The sequence below is a fragment of the Palaemon carinicauda genome, chromosome 9 (genome assembly GCF_036898095.1).
Source record: "Palaemon carinicauda isolate YSFRI2023 chromosome 9, ASM3689809v2, whole genome shotgun sequence".
Lineage (NCBI taxonomy): Eukaryota > Metazoa > Arthropoda > Malacostraca > Decapoda > Palaemonidae > Palaemon > Palaemon carinicauda.
The window spans coordinates 120,733,900-120,749,923 of record NC_090733.1 but is presented as its reverse complement, the minus strand read 5'-3'; the positions used below and the strand labels follow the sequence as shown (position 1 = coordinate 120,749,923).

At 37.0% G+C, this 16,024-nt stretch overlaps 1 protein-coding gene across 3 annotated transcripts; it reads left to right on the top strand.

Annotated features, from left to right (window-relative positions):
* The first annotated feature begins 2,157 nt into the window (after positions 1 to 2,157).
* LOC137647118 (glutamic acid-rich protein-like) lies at positions 2,158 to 14,639 on the top strand. Of its 3 annotated transcripts, none has more exons than XM_068380359.1 (3): positions 2,158 to 2,273; positions 10,283 to 10,441; positions 11,294 to 14,639. In XM_068380359.1, the coding sequence occupies exon 3, from the start codon at positions 11,408 to 11,410 to the stop codon at positions 14,324 to 14,326; it is 2,919 nt and encodes a 972-aa protein (XP_068236460.1). In that variant the 5' UTR covers positions 2,158 to 2,273; positions 10,283 to 10,441; positions 11,294 to 11,407; the 3' UTR covers positions 14,327 to 14,639. The 3 variants fall into 3 exon arrangements, with proteins under 3 accessions (XP_068236460.1, XP_068236459.1, XP_068236461.1); XM_068380358.1 differs by lacking the exon at positions 2,158 to 2,273 and adding an exon at positions 3,199 to 3,352; XM_068380360.1 differs by lacking the exons at positions 2,158 to 2,273; positions 10,283 to 10,441 and adding an exon at positions 3,203 to 3,352.
* Positions 14,640 to 16,024: the final 1,385 nt, after the last annotated feature.

Below are 16,024 nucleotides of genomic sequence, written 5' to 3'. Positions count from 1 at the left end.
ATACAGTGAATCCCTCCCTGGTTACGGTTCTATTTTTCTTTGCCTACACATACATTAAATAGGCTGGCCTATTCCTTACACATTCTCCTCTTTCCTCATACACCTGACAATACTAAGATAACCGAAAATAAATCTTCTTCACTCAACGGGTTATCTATTGCACTGTAACTGTTCAGTGGATACTTTCCACTTAGTAAGGACAGAAGAGACTCTTTAAGCAATTCTTTTAAGAGAAAGTCACTCCAGAATCAAACCATTGTTTTCTAGTCTTGGGTAGTGCTATAGCCTCTGTGCCATGGTCTTTCACTGTGTTAGGTTAGTGTTCTCTTTGCTTGAGGGTACAGTCAAGCCTAATATTCAGTCAGTCTCCTTATTTTTTATTATCACTGAGCATATACAGATAAACTTCCACGAAAAAAAAATTGATTAACGTAAAGACGTAATTGAATGTGTTTAAAGATAGGTATTTGACAAAACGTTTTAAAAAGAGAAGGCAGTTGAGAAAAGAATGGATGGTTAACATGATTTTAACTTGGTGAAGAAGGAGCTGGACGGTAAGAAAATTTTATATTATATGACAAGCAGAAACAGATCTTGTAGGTCCTGTAATGCGCAGGGTTTCCTTGTGTAATAGGACAAGACAAAAACAGCCGTAATAGTAAATTAAGATGTAAGTGTGTGTCACAGATACCGCATCTTTCTGGGTGTCATCAGTGATGATTCTATAAGGCGAATACCTTGATACTGGCCTAAAGATATTAATGAAGTGCAATTAACAAATGAGGAATACGGAAAATGCAGAAGACAGTTACTGAAATTGAAGCAAGACTTGAGCAGCGAGATAGGGTGAATTATTGCTGAAGGTGAAGCCATGTGTCCATAGCTAATACTTTAAGGGCCGTCTCCTGGTCCTATTCCACATTCTTAGGTAGATTTATTTAGAGTATCACACAGCGTTTTCTGTACTGATTGTCAAAACCAAATTATCGAAACACTTAGAAAACAGGACAGTTTTAAGTTTCTTCTTGAAAGACTTAATATCTTAAGTCTTTCATGGAAACTTGTTTTCTAGTCTATTGGAGCAGCATATTTGAAAGCTCTAGAACCTACAGTATACATACATATTGACTTTAATTATTTAAATCCATCTGTTACTATACTCGTGCTAACACGACTCGTTGGCTGCACGATTTGTAGTAATTCTCTTAGATATTTTGGTCTTCCTGTTCTATGTATCATTGTACACACCTTAAAACATATTATAACTTTAGATGTCACCAGTGTAAGTTAATTAGTATGGAAGTAATCCTTTCTCGGTATTACTCCTCATTTTATTATGTTTTGTTATTTCTTAAGTTGCCCTTTAGATAGATTTTAGTAGAGGGAGTTGCAGTGGTCAATCGTGGTCATAACAAGACTTATCACAAGTTTCTTTACAGAATATTCATCCAAATAGTTCTTTACAAAAGCAATATATCCAAGGTGATATACAAAGGTTCTTTCTATATTATTTATTTGAGCACTGCATGAGAGTTAAATTACAATTAAATGAACCCCTATTATTGTTATTGTTGTTGCTGTTGTTGTTGTTAGTTTTATTTATTACTTATTATGCCACAAGCCTAGTTGAAAAAGCAATAGGATGCTATAAGCACAGGGGCTCTAGCAGGGAAAGAGTCCATTAAGGAAAGGAAATATGGAAACAGAATAAAGTGCTCGAGTGTATCCTCAAGCAAGAGACTTCTAACCTAAGATAGTTGATGACTATGGAACAGAAGCTAGAGAACAATGGTTTGATTTAGGAGTCCTTCTCCTAGAAGGACTGCTTACTATAATAGCTAAAGAAAATTTTCTATCCTTACTAGGTAACAAGTAGCCACTACACAATTACAGTCCAGTCGTTAACCCGTTGACTGAATAAGATATTTTTTTCGGTAATCTTAGTGTTTTCAGGTACATTAGGATTTATTTGAGGAAATGCAAAAGGGGAGAATGTGTAAAGAATAAGCCAGACTATTCTGTAAATATGTAGGCAAATGAAAAATGAGCTGTAGGCTAATCAAATAAGAATCCAATGCAGTACTAGTCTATCTGGCCCATCAAAGACCCAATAACTCTCAAGTTTTAGCACAGCACTCTGAGTTGTAACTAGCTAATGTTCCTAGGCTTTAGTAAGGCTCCACGTTGTTGTGTTGTATTGTATTAAAGCCAACGCTTCTTGTTAGCACGGGCCTTCCCCTTGGTCGGCCCGTAGGTAACCTGCAAATTGTAAGGTTGGTTGATCATAAAAAGGAAATTTGAAAAGTTTTCAGTAGTAGAGATAGTTGTAAGGATGATGGTGGTAGTAAGAGAGGGCCATCATGTCACGGATAGTGGTAGTTAGAAAGGGGGGGGGGGAGGGTGTAAGGCCTTTGAATAGTAGGAAAAGGTTGCAGGTGGGGTTGTCCAACCCTTTACTCTCTAGGGTCCCTGCGGAAAGTTTTTAGTAGTAGAGTAAGTTCAGAAAAATTCAGATGTGAATAGACTCCACATCTGATCCATAAAGAAAGTGGCAAATAACAAGCGTTCATTCTTTAGTTTACATAAATATATTGCAATTATTCATATAAAACATTTGATTCAAATGTGTTTTTTTTGTACATTAGTGACCATTACAGTTTACTTTGTGCACACTAACATTGTGATAGTGTTTACTTTTATGTGTTGTGATATATTAAAGCTGAATTGTGAATGATATGGTCTTCATTACCTTCCTAATGATTAAATGTCCCTTTCCCAGTTACTGGCGGATTGTAGCAATGAAGAGAAAAAGATAATAAGGACAATAGAAAAAGTTAACTATAAAATCAACGCCACTGAGGAAGCAATCACTTTCAATAAAACCGGCTTAAAAGAGGGTCTACTCCGGAAATGTAAAGAATACATATATAATTTCAAAATATTTGGCAAGAAATACACACTGCGTTCAGATGCAGTTCGTAGACAACTGTACTTAAGTCATATCTCATCAATCGGACACTGTTATTTGCTGAACTTGCGTTGTTTACCATTTTTTTTTAGAGAAAGTGGCAAATAACAAGCGTTCATTCATTAATTTGCATAAATATATTGCAATCATTCGTCTAATAAAAATGGATTTAAATGTGATAAAAAATACATATATAATTTCATTATTTCAAAATATTTGCGTTCGGGTGCACCGTGCAGTTCGTAGACACCTGTATTTAAGTCACGTCTCATCAATCGGACACTGTCATTTGCTGAACTTGCGTTGTTTACTATTGAGGTACTGACTGTGACTGCCACACAATTTCCAAATAAATCTGGTGATCATTGGTTATGAGGGTTTTGTGTAAGTACAAAGTGTTGTATGGTGTTTTTCTAGTAATTAATAGGCATCTTTCAGGTGAATGCCTGACATGTTTCTTGTCATGTCCCTCAATTTTAGTTCGAAAATCAAACAGATTTTAAAGGTTTGGAATGTTTTTGTATTCTTGTCCCGTGTCTGGCCAAGTTGACATCTTAAATTGGACACATGAGACTTTATTAAAGTAAAGGGAATATGGGTGTTGAAGTTGTAAATTGTTTATTTAAAGGTTTTGTCTATAAAAACGCTGGTTTGCAAATCTTACTGCTTTATGTCTTAATTGTCTATGTAAGAGTACTAAAATGTTACCCCATCACCATTCTCTATCTGTGTGAATGACTCTATTACGTAGAAACTATTAGGCCCAATTTCTTGATAAACTTGTGTAATTCTAGGACTTCGTCAAATAGCATATGTGGACAGTGCTAGTTTATCCTGAGTAAGGTAGGGTAAAGGTTACCAAGGATTATTTAAATCTACTTGTAAGTTGCAATGTCCGGCAGACAAAACTTCTGTAAAGAAAAAAAAACTTGCCTTTCAAGTGGCATTGTATACGACATTGATGCGACTGCAATAAAGTTCATGGTTCCTTAGTAACCCTCAAAGTTCATGAAAAGACGACATGCATGACGTTATGTTCATGGTGTCGTTCATATAGTTTTCAGGGTGTATGTATGATAGCAGTCACCTGTATGTATTATTGTGGCTAACTTAGAATATGGCAGTGTAAGCAGGGTCGCGAGGGTTGTTAGCCCCCCCCCCCCCCCCCCCTCTGTTAAGTAGGTAAGGACCCAGCTTGTAGGTTAGGTTAGGGGGGAAGTTTAGGTTAATTGATGTCCATTTTTAATCCACGCAGAAGGAACTGGCCGCTGATATACAAAAGCTCATAGTTTCGGTTTTTGTTATTGTATATTACGTTATAAGCTATAATATTGGAAATTATATTTTTGATGAGATCTCTTCAAACCAAATACTGTATTTTGAACCCTATAACCATAATTCTGGAACTGCTACTAACCTAGATAATATTTTTTTGTCAAGAATTCCCATTTTTACTCTTGCATTCCTATATTTGGTTTCATTATAGAACAGTGCATTATTAGTTAGGGTATTGGAAGTCACTTAATTGAATAGATCTTTGCAAATGCAATATTTTCAATCCCTTATACTACTGGGGAAAGCCTCTATTAAAAAGTTACCACTTTTAATACAAAGTAACAGTTTTGCTCTTGTTAGTACAGGCTACATGAGCCTCTTTCCACCCAGTAGTACAGAAAAAAACTGATAGGAGTTGCTTCTGTTGTAAGCTACTTCTTCGATAAGAAAAAAGGGCCCGATTTTTGTATTTTATACTTTTTTTTTCAATTTTTAAATATGTAATATGATTATAGCTCTTATTTTATTTATCATGTTAATAATGAAAGGTTAGGGTAGAAATATATGCTTTGATATATTTAGTCTGATAATGGAAAATGGAAGCCAAGTCTATGTTCGAACAGAGGCTGGAGCACTAAGCTACTACTCACCCCTTAGTTAAGTGTATAATTGATATTTAAGGACAAAATTCTTGCTGATGAGTCTAATGCGCCTGGCGAAACATCATCTGCTTGCCACAACCTAGTGTAGCGAAACATGTTTCGCCAATTAGCAAAGACCAATAAATTTTTAGCTCGATTACGTAAGGATATATTTGTAATATGATGAATGCTGTTACAAACGACTCCATAGAAAATGGGATGAAAAATCATGTTTTCTGTTGGTCCGAAAGTCCTGGCAAACAGAAACTCCAGTGTTTTGACCATGTTTCATTAGTATTACTTTGTTTTGATTAAGGTGACTTTATATTACGCTGACTGGCTGAAACAAGTTTAAAAAAGTGAATTTAAATATAAAATTAGATTGGTACACAGTTATTTTAAGGTGTTTCGAACGTCTTTGATGATGGTACATAGCCCCAAAGCCATAACTTTTCAGTTATGGTAGTCCATCCAGCATAGCTTAAAAACACAGGATTTCTCCACAGAAACCTTCTCAAAAACATTCAAAGCACCATAAGATACATTAAAAACAGTCTTACTTTTTACTAGCTTTTATTGCAATGTTCTAAAGTTTACCCTGTATTTAACCCTTTTACCCCCAAAGGACGTACTGGTACGTTTCACAAAAGCCATCCCTTTACCCCCATGGACGTACCGGTACGTCTTTGCAAAAAAATGCTTTAAAAATTTTTTTTTTTCATATTTTTGATATTTGCTTTGAGAAAATTCAGGCATTTTCCAAGAGAATGAGACCAACCTGACCTCTCTATGACAAAAATTAAGGCTGTTAGAGCAATTAAAAAAAAAATATACTGCTAAATGTGCTGGGAAAAAAATAACCCCCTGGGGGTTAAGGGTTGGAAATTTCCAAATAGCCTGGAGGTAAAAGGGTTAAGTGTTGTGGTAACCTATTGGAAACGTCTCTGCCTGGGGTTCTGCTGAACTGGGGTTCGAGACCCACTCAAGCTCAATAGTTTCTTGTAGTGCCTGCAATCTCACATCCTTTTGAGCTAAGGATGCGGGATTTGAGGGAGCCTATAGGTCTACCTGCTGAGACATCAGCAGTCATTGCCTGGTTCTCCCTAGTCCTAGGTTGGATGTAGAGGGGCCTTGGGTGCTGTTCAAATGTGTATATTGTAAGTTGCTAGGGCATTGTCACTGTCCCTTGCTTCTGCCATTCATGAGCAGCCTTTAAAACTCACATTGTAAGCTCCTAAGTACAGTTCATAAAATTCTTGACGGGTGGTGCCTCTTTCCCGACTTTGATTTGTACCATTAGTACTGGTAGCCATTAGAAGTCTCCAATCATAAATATTTTTACTGTTTGGTGGCTTATTCTTGGCCAGTGTTCTACCTCCACATCTATTAACACTAGTTCTGCACCTAACAAGACTAGCTTCTGCCCCACCAATGACATGTTAGTCTCCGTCCACATGAAAGTTTGTTTAAGATTATGCTTGAAAGAGATATATGAAGTCCAAAGCAGGGAGATTTCTTCGACTTGTTTATTTGCCGCATTTCTCATCTATGTGGACTGCAAAGATGTGCTAGTTTTTGCTTAATGTATACTATAATAATAATATTATTATTAAGGTAACAAGTGATTTTAGAAATTCCTACAGCTCATGCATCATGATCTATATAAACATCGACCCTTGCATCTGAAAGGCTGCAGGGGTGTAGTTTATAAAACACTACCGTGTTAAGTTTAAGTTTAAAGTTGCCTCACGGGCACCAGTAAAACTTGGTCATGTTTAAACTTTAAAGAAGAGAATACAATATAGGAATAGTATATCATTGGCATCGGCAAAAAACGTAACTTTGTATGTCGGGGGAACAGCTTCTGAAATCTCCCTTATCTTTAACCACCAACGAGCTCAGTTTTCCTTATTTCAGTAATCATGCAAGGAAAACAAAATACTGAACTTGTTCGGTGCTTTTATTCTTCTGACATCTCTTTAAACAAAGTTCGGAGGGCGAAAGAAGAACCTCACAAATGTCCAAGTCGAAGTTGGCCATAGGCGAAGGATCCTTTTTGGCCCCACATTGAAGGATCTTCTTAGCCCTACGTTGAAGGATCCTTTTGAGCCCCACGATGAAGGATCTTTTTTAGCCCTACGTTGAAGGAGTTGCAGAAGCGCTCTTGAAGAAGAAGCAGAAATTCCCAAGGACAGCCAAGCCTGCAATACTTCTGAAAGGGAGAAGGGCACCTTGGTGGCAGGAGGAGAAAGTGCTTCACTAGGGGAAGCAATAATTACCCCAATTCTGCAAGGCTGCCCTGGAGTTAAAGGGACTGCGCTCCTACTCGAACATTCCCTGGAAGAAGACGGGCGAGGAGGAGCTTCGGAAAGAAGCACGATCACACCTGAAAAAGGGTAAGATGAGCGTAAAGCTGGTCGTCATTGTCTATGGGCTAAACCTTGAGGAGGAGAGGAGACAATCCCTTTCTACCAGCCTAAAAGAAAAAGTGACTAGATCACCGCTCCGTGTGTATATATAGGCGGCTAGTAACCCTAATCACCAAATACCCAGTTTTTTGGGTAGGGTTGCCACCTCGCACCAAAAGTCTAATTGGCTACCTTCCAGATTTTCTGAATGAATATCCATAATAAATAACTCCAGGTTTGTATTTGTTAGGAAAGATACAAATTATCTACCGATTTGTCATTTTTCGAACAAAGTTTGTCGTGTGGATGGAACCTTAGACACATTAATACTTTGATACTCAGTTAGGCAAGATGACATTAGCATCATCCCTAACACGTGGCAATTTCCGTTTTGGAGGAAATAAGAAGTGGTTTTAGTGTTTTGAATGCTTTCGATAATGTTAATCGGTGGAAAAATGTACTTTCTAGTTTTAAGAATGGGTTAATCTTGAAAATGCATATGAAAAACTAAGTTTCAGAAAGGAAATGGGTTGGGAAGTAAACATTGGGTTGTAACTTGTAGAGTAAGCTAAGGATGAGATGGTTTAAGGGGGATTTGCAGGGTAGTCATCTCCCCCCTGGGTAGGTAAGGATGCATGTTCTAGGTTAGGTTGTGACTTTGTGTTTATCATTATTATTATTACTTGCTAAGCTACATCCCTAGTTGGAAAAGCAGGATGCTATAAGTCCAGAGTTTTTCCTGTTATGACATGTAGACTTTTAAAATTCTTTACCGTAATTTGAAAAATTAGGGTGTCTGCAGAATTGTTCGAAGTATATTTAGATACTTTATGCCAGCAACACCTCTTTTCTTCTTCATTATGCATATTGTACTATAGAGTACAATAGTTTTACTAATTTTGTTTGTGAATATACGATGGGTTAATTTCATGTCAAACACGTGATCCATATTAATTTTTTCCTACACAAATACACACCGTCATTCTATAATAGTTTTATTACTTTAGCGAAGATGGAGCGGCCATTGAAACTTTAGCTGCCGGATAATACTGATGCACTTCTCAGCATCCTCATCTGGCTGTTTTAATCTATTACTTTTTCTTTCAGATTTCAATAAATGCTTCAGGATTGAGGTACATTAATGGAAGAAATCAAGGATATGCAGTATCTCATAATAAGTGTAATTATGAGAGAATTTTCTGCAGCAATCTTTGCATGTTTTACCAATATCTCCTAAGAAAGTTTAAGTGAGTAATTTGAGGAGGCATGTGCCCAAGTAACAACAAGACGTCGAGACAACGCAGAGGATACCTGGGAGTGTTTCATTGTTTCATCATCACACTGCCGGTTGAGATGAAAGGGCTCCGCCTTTCCTTACCTAGAATGTATTGACTGAAACCTAAATTCTGATTGTCAGAGTTGCGTGGGTGTGACTCCTACCATTTTTCTCCACATGGGAGAGACATTGTTACCTGTCGACGGAAGAACGTTCTCGTATAGGAGTGCATTTAACTGTTTGTGTGCGCCAGCTAGTTGCTACCAAGAGTGCCCTTACCTATGCTCACGGACACACTCAAATGCACCCTCATTTGTTCGCTCACGTGCCATGAGGTCTCTTCCAGAGGAAGGATAGAAGACAATAGCCTTCAGCGCCCTCGCCTGTTTGCACAACGTAGAGTGTTCTCATGTGCTCCCATGTTATACTTGAGCGTACCATTATCTGTTTGCTAGCACTCCAGCAGGAACAAACCCTCATCTGTTTGGATGCGCCCATAGCTGATTACGCTCGCCTGTGGTAGTGTGCCCTTGCCTCTACGCTTGCCTTCTTTGGAAAGCAGACAAGGAACTATTCATTCAGGATTATTTTCCTGTATGTGCACGCAGTTGTGGCATGCATGCTCGTCTGTTTGCTAGCCCCTTTGGGCTGCAGTAGAAAACCTTATTTCTATGCCCTCCCCTAGTGATGAGTACTCTCCTGAATGCTCATATGCCTCTATTTATTCACACGCTCACCCAGAGTTGATAGTGAACCTGGACATTCACACACTCCTGAAGAGACGTATGCTCTTGTTTACTCAACCCTTGTGTGTGAGCTCATAATGATTCACAAGTATTTCCTTACTAGAATACATAAAAGAGAAGAAGGAAATTCTCTCGACAATGTATGCCCCTGGCCACAAGTACTCATTTGGACTCTTGCCCTCACTGTAAAGGTAAGAGCTGCAACATGCTTGTTCCCCAAGCCATAAGTGCTTGCTTGTTTAATACTGTAGAACCCACCTAATTGTGAGAGAATGCCCATGCGCTGTCAGGCTAGACCTGACTGAATTAGTTCCTTCACCTTAGAAATACAGCCCAAGGATGAGATGTTCCACAAGTTCTTTCGAAGTGGAAGAACGAGCCCTTCAGGAGTACAGATCTTTGATCAGTCAGCTAGAGTTTATGTGGAATGAAAGACGCATCCAAGGCTGCTAAGGAAAAGAGCCCCTTGGCTGTGGACTTTATGCCAAAATCAGTAAGGAAACGAGTTGAACCTTGATGACCTGTGTATCACATGAATCCAAGATATCAGATCTACCTCAGCCTTTCCAAACGTTTCGGTGGGTCAGGTATTGAAAGCAGGTGTCTGGAAGTGTCAGACCTCTTTCATGACCCATTACTTGTGGGAGTGCACCAACAAGTCACTGGTAGCTGGTCAACACAAAATGTAGCGAACCTAGCTCCCTCAATGGGATAAGAAGCATCACCTCTAGGAAAGCGGTTGCAACGGAAGTCTAGGATGAGAGTTTGACCTTTCCTTCTCTTTTTTTGGGTATAGCAGTTGCACTGATATGTCGCTAGAATAGATGTTGTTGCAGTTAAGTTTCACTACCATATAACTTTTCTCTTGTAATTAAAACATGTGTTCATTCTCCTATCCTTTTAGCAAGGGAAAGGATCGATAATACAGTAATGTAAACCCAACATTGTACTATTGCCTTATATTACAGACAAGGTACACTACAAGGATAGGTTTCTTCTATGACTGCCCGGCATTAGACAGTACCTAGCCAAAAATAGTGCCATAAAAAGTGGATTGGAGCCATCACTCTGTTCCCAAGAGGCCTGAGTGCTTAGACATCCCAGAATTTTAGCCAGCCAATTTGGTGGTAAGTCTCCTATTAAATGATGAAGGTTTGTATTTGTGTAGGAACCAAGCACAAATTTTAAAAGCAATTTGTATTTTTCATATCTATACAAACCTGAATTTTATATCATTCTTCCCGCAAGCCTAGGTGAAGGTCAAAGTAGCTACTTGGTGAACCGGTAGGTGGTTGAAATTGTAAGTTGTTTTCTGGTCCTTTTAAAGTTTGTGATCTTAGATGCTCAAATAATTGGAACCCAGAGAGTATTTGAATGCTATGAAACACTGAAATTTTTCTAAATACAGTACAATCTATAAGTATCTTTATTTTTGAGTAAAATTTTGTTTACTGGTTTGGACATGCTCTCATGACCTGTTTACAGATCAATCATGTACAACTTTGCAGCACATTTTTCTTTCATTTATTTTATCTTGATATTGTTATCTTAATTTTACTGCCAATTTCTCACCATTCAAAAATGGAATTCTGTTCATTTTATTGATTAGACTCCTTTAATAATTGGTTTTCATTTTAAGATGTCAGTCATTTAATAAAAGGAGAAAGTTATTGACATTACTACTGCAGATTTAGTCTTGAGTTTTTCATGTTTTCCTCAGAATTTTTTTTCTTGAATTACAGTTGGAGGAATTTATACCTACTGCAAGTGGTTGCTTTTGTATAGGCAAGAAGTGTTCTGGGTAGTCTTCAAGTAGTTTCCTTTTCTGATGTTATAGCGTAGTAGAGGAATATTGAATGGGGTATACATTATTTAGTGAAAATTAGTAATATTTTCCTTCATTAGAATGAATTCATGTTAAATTATCAAAATTTAGTCACATCGGGAAAGGCAGTAATTTTATTTATTTTCTTTTTCAGGTTGCTTGTAGATGTTGGTGTGGCAAACAGATTTTTGTAAAAGCAAATTTTTTCAATGTTTACCTTCCATTGGGGTTCGGATCTCAAACTTTGTGATTGTTGATAATTTTAACTATGGATTATTTCCTTGATAAAGACGGTGAAAATTCCAAATGTGAAACCGTAGATGTTGGAAAGGGCAAAGACTTTCCTAAGGAAATTGTATATCCTTCATCAACCGAGACTGAAGTGTCATCTTCATGCAGTGACAATAATACATTTAAGGTAGATGAAATGGAGGTAGAAAATTCAAGCAACATGAATAATTCTCCTGGGGACCAACAAGAAGCGTTTGCAAGTTCAGATGAGCAGATTATGAGAATCATTAGTGAAAGTCATGACGATGTGTATTCTGGTGCTCGAGTGAACAAAAATGTTCCAGTAGAGGAGAATGAAAGTGCTTATGAATCTACAACAGACAGTATATTAAAGAACGTTATTGAAACTAATATTCCAGTTGGTACACATGAGGAACATGAGCCAGTTACTGAGAATGTTGAGACAATGTCAACTGAAGAAAATAGTGAGCTTGATGAAGCACTGCCTGCCTTAGATCATACAACTTCAGATGAAGATAGTTCAAAATCCAATTTAAGCAGTGAAGTTGCAAGTAGCCAAGATAAGATAAAAATCCCTAATATTTTTGACAGTTTTTGTAATGAAAATTCTGATGTCACAACCAGCCAAGGAAGTAGCTTTAGTGATACAAGTAATAAAGAAGACAAAGAGCCATCAGATGTACCTGAAAATCCTAAAAGTAAGAAGCTTCGTCGAAATAATAATTTTGATGTTAATCCTAAGAATACTTTGGACAGTAAAGAAATGATTACTGACATGAGCATAAAGGCCATGGATGATGCCAGAGACGTTTCACTCGCTAAAGGAGACAGTTCCACGGAGATTAAAGAAGTAAATCTAGCACCAGATTCCCATGAAGAAAAAGAACCAATTAACAAAGAACTTATAAACCAAAGACCTTATAGCCGCGAAGAAAAAGAACCAATTCACAAGGAGTTTTTAAACCTAAGACCTGATAGCCATGAAGAAAAAGAACTAATTTCTAAAGAGTCTATAGAAGAAAGAACTGATAGCCATGAAGAAAAAGAACTAATTTCTAAAGAGTCTATAGAAGAAAGAACTGATAGCCATGAAGAAAAAGTCTCTCTTCATTGTCGGGAAACTGTACAAGAAACCAGAGACAATCATAAAGATAATGTTTTGGAAGCTTCAGAAGACAGTCATGAAAGTGTTGGACTGAAAATTAAGGAGGACAGTCGTGAAGATGGGTTGGGAACTACAGAAGACAGTCCTGATGATGATGGGTTGGAAACTACAGAAGACAGTCCTGATGATGATGGGTTGGAAACTACAGAAGACAGTCCTGAAGGTGATAGGTTGGGGCCTACAGAAGACAGTCCTGAAGACAATGGATTTGGAACTATAGAAGACAGTTGTGAAGGCGATGACTTGGGAACTACAGATGAAAATGATTCTATAGTAGAGGGAGAATACGAGACAGAACCTACAGCAAAATTTCCTGTAAATGAAAAAGTGTCCGACCATGAAATTGCAGAGGGGGTTGACAAATTGCATACTTCAGATGATATGGATATGGATTTCAGAGAAGAAACCGAGGTTCACAGAGAAGAACCAGAGATTCACACAGAAGAAACAGTGATTCACACGGAAGAAACAAAGATTCTCACGGAAGAAACAGAGACTCACACGGAAGAAACAGAGATTCACACGGAAGAAACAGAGGTTCACACAGAAGAAACAGAGGTTCACACAGAAGAAACAGAGGTTCACACAGAAGAAGCGGAGGTTCACACAGAAGAAGCGGAGGTTCACACAGAAGAAGCGGAGGTTCACACAGAAGAAGCGGAGGTTCACACAGAAGAAGCGGAGGTTCACACAGAAGAAATGGAAGATAGCGGAGAAGAAACCGAGGTTCATAAGGAAGAAACAGAGGTTCACAGCGAAGAAATGGAGGTTGATACCAAAATGAATGTTGAATGTATGGCATCACCAGATAAATCATTGGAGCTACAAGATAATAATAAGAGAGATTTAACAGAGGGAGAAGGGAGCATAATAAAGAAATTCAAGGCTGAAATAGATGTTGCAAAAACTACATTTGGAACTGGCAGCAATTTCAAAGGGAAGGATACCAAAGAGGGAGAATATGATAAGAGAGATGCTAGAAAAGAGGAGATAAAAAGCAAAGAATGTAATAAAGTAACTACTGAAACTACAGTGGTTTTAGAGAGTCAAGCTATTGTGAGTTCTGAGGAAATTAAAAATAATACAGTTAATGGCTTAGAACATGAAAAAGACACTAGTTTTCAGGATACAAAAGAAACTACTCAGCAGAAAAGCGAGTCTAGCAAGTCAAGTGACACTTGTATGGAAATAACTAAACAATCAAGGAAACTTGAGGATAAAGTTGATAACTCAAAGTGTGATAAAATGAATGTTGAAGAGTGCATGAAGAGAGCTGAAGATGGGAGTCAAAATAAAGTATCAGGACCAGAAGAAACATTGAAAGAATCCTCAAATCTGGAATCAGATGCAAATGGTAAAGAGCAAAAGGAAGCAAGAAATTTTGATACATTAATATCGCCTGATAATGTACCCGAAGGTAATCAAGAGAATGCAGGCGATGCATATTTAGATTATGATGAAGAAAGTATAGAAAATATTAGTAGAACTATTAGATCATTTAGTAATGAAAAACCAACTCCAAAAACTTTGGAGAGTAAGAATCAGAAGGAAACATCTGTATCAAAGAGAGTGATCATTGTGAAAACAGCACCCAACGTTGAGAAAGTAAAACGGAAATTGGAGGAAATTTTGGAGAGGTCTAAAGGAGAAGAGGATGCTGCCATTGCAGAGCTCCAAAGAATGAAGAGAGAGAAGACAGAGATTCTCAATGCCATAACAACAGAAATGGAGAAACTAAAATCAATGTTAGTTAAAGGAAAACAAGGATGAGGCATTCCTATTTTGTAAAATCTGCCAGAATAGATGTCCTTAATCATAGCATAAACAATTGTACAGATTATGATAAATTCACTGAGTTTTATTCTGTTGGCTAGACCAGTCAAGATTTCCCAAAAATATTTTTGTACAATTACTTCTCTAAGAGCAATGTAATTTGAAGAAATTTTTGGGAAAGAAAGTACAAGCATTTATGACTTCATTTTTATAGAAATTTACTACATGACTACATATTGTTTTCTTTACTGATATGTTTTACCCTTCTGAATGTTTTAATATTTTGTTAAAAATAAAGAATATTTGACTATTTGCTTTTTTATCCAAATTATTTATGAGCATTATTAGATTAGTCTATGAAGCAATGACCTCCAGTGTCAACAGTTTCGATAAAATTTTCAAGTTCCTTACTCTATTGGTATGAAAATCTCTACCCTTGTTTCAATTACACTTTAAAGTGTGTTTTACATTAAAGTTTCAATAGTTCAATATTACATTACAGCCCTTATTCCAATACTATATTTGGCTTTACAAACCAACCCTAATACTTCAACTTTATTCTTTTTCCACGTTGTTGAAAGATAACTTGTTTATTTGCAAAAACAGGCAATTTAAACAGTCTTATTACAGCCATTCTCTAATCATTCAGGATAAATTAAAAATTTTTGAAATAAAAAAATGGTGGTTACCCTTAACAATTGTTATGCTCCACTTCCAAGAAAGTAAACTAGTTTCTCGCCTCTGAGGGAAGATGAAGTGAGAAAAATCAGATAATCACCTTCATTAAGCTCAAATTCTAACCCACATAATCTTGTAGTTGGAAGGAAATTAGTCATAAAAACAGAGCAGGAAATAAGCATACAGTATAGTTTAGTAGATTTTTGTATCAAAATCCTCCTGTGTGTAAATGGCAGTTTGGAATTGTCGTAATTTGGCAACTAGGTACCTTATTCACTACACATCAACAGATGTTAATGTGAAGGAAATGCTATAATTTGTCCCTTGTATGATTTAGAAGATAAATGCTCTTCAATGAACTATAAGAGAAAGTTACTTATTAGAACTATAGTTATATAGGATTATCTTTATTGTACAGAAAAGAAGCATATGCTTTCAGAGTTCTTTGTCACCATAAATTAATCATCGCATAAATTTAGAGAAACTATAAATTAACTGTAATGCTTCCTCATAATATCCACATTAACAACAGTACAGAAAACTCCAAAGAACAATTTCATGAAAATCTGGACACTTATTTTATATAAACAACAATCTTTCCACATCTCCTAGTGCTTTATAAACTAGCATATAGTACATTGAAATTTTATCAAAGTTAACAAAATTGATCATGAAATAATTGTATGCTGAATTGCATCTTGACCATATAATACACATCCAAGGCACATATGGTCACATCACTATTTGAGGCGACCTTCGGAAGCCTTGCTAACAAGAAAATTTACCTTTCAATATGTATCTGTACTATGCAGTGTCCCTTTTGTCCTTAGCTGCACTCACTTTCTAGTCTTCTTTTACTATGTCTCCTCATTCACATTTTCAAGCTTGGTGTCTAACCTCTCAACTTTTACTTAATAGTGCAACTGTTCCTCTCCATTGCACATGGGACTGGAGTGGCATGCAGTCCCCTTCCCTCTCTGTGCCTTACGGCCCAAATTCATAAATGCAACAAGTTAG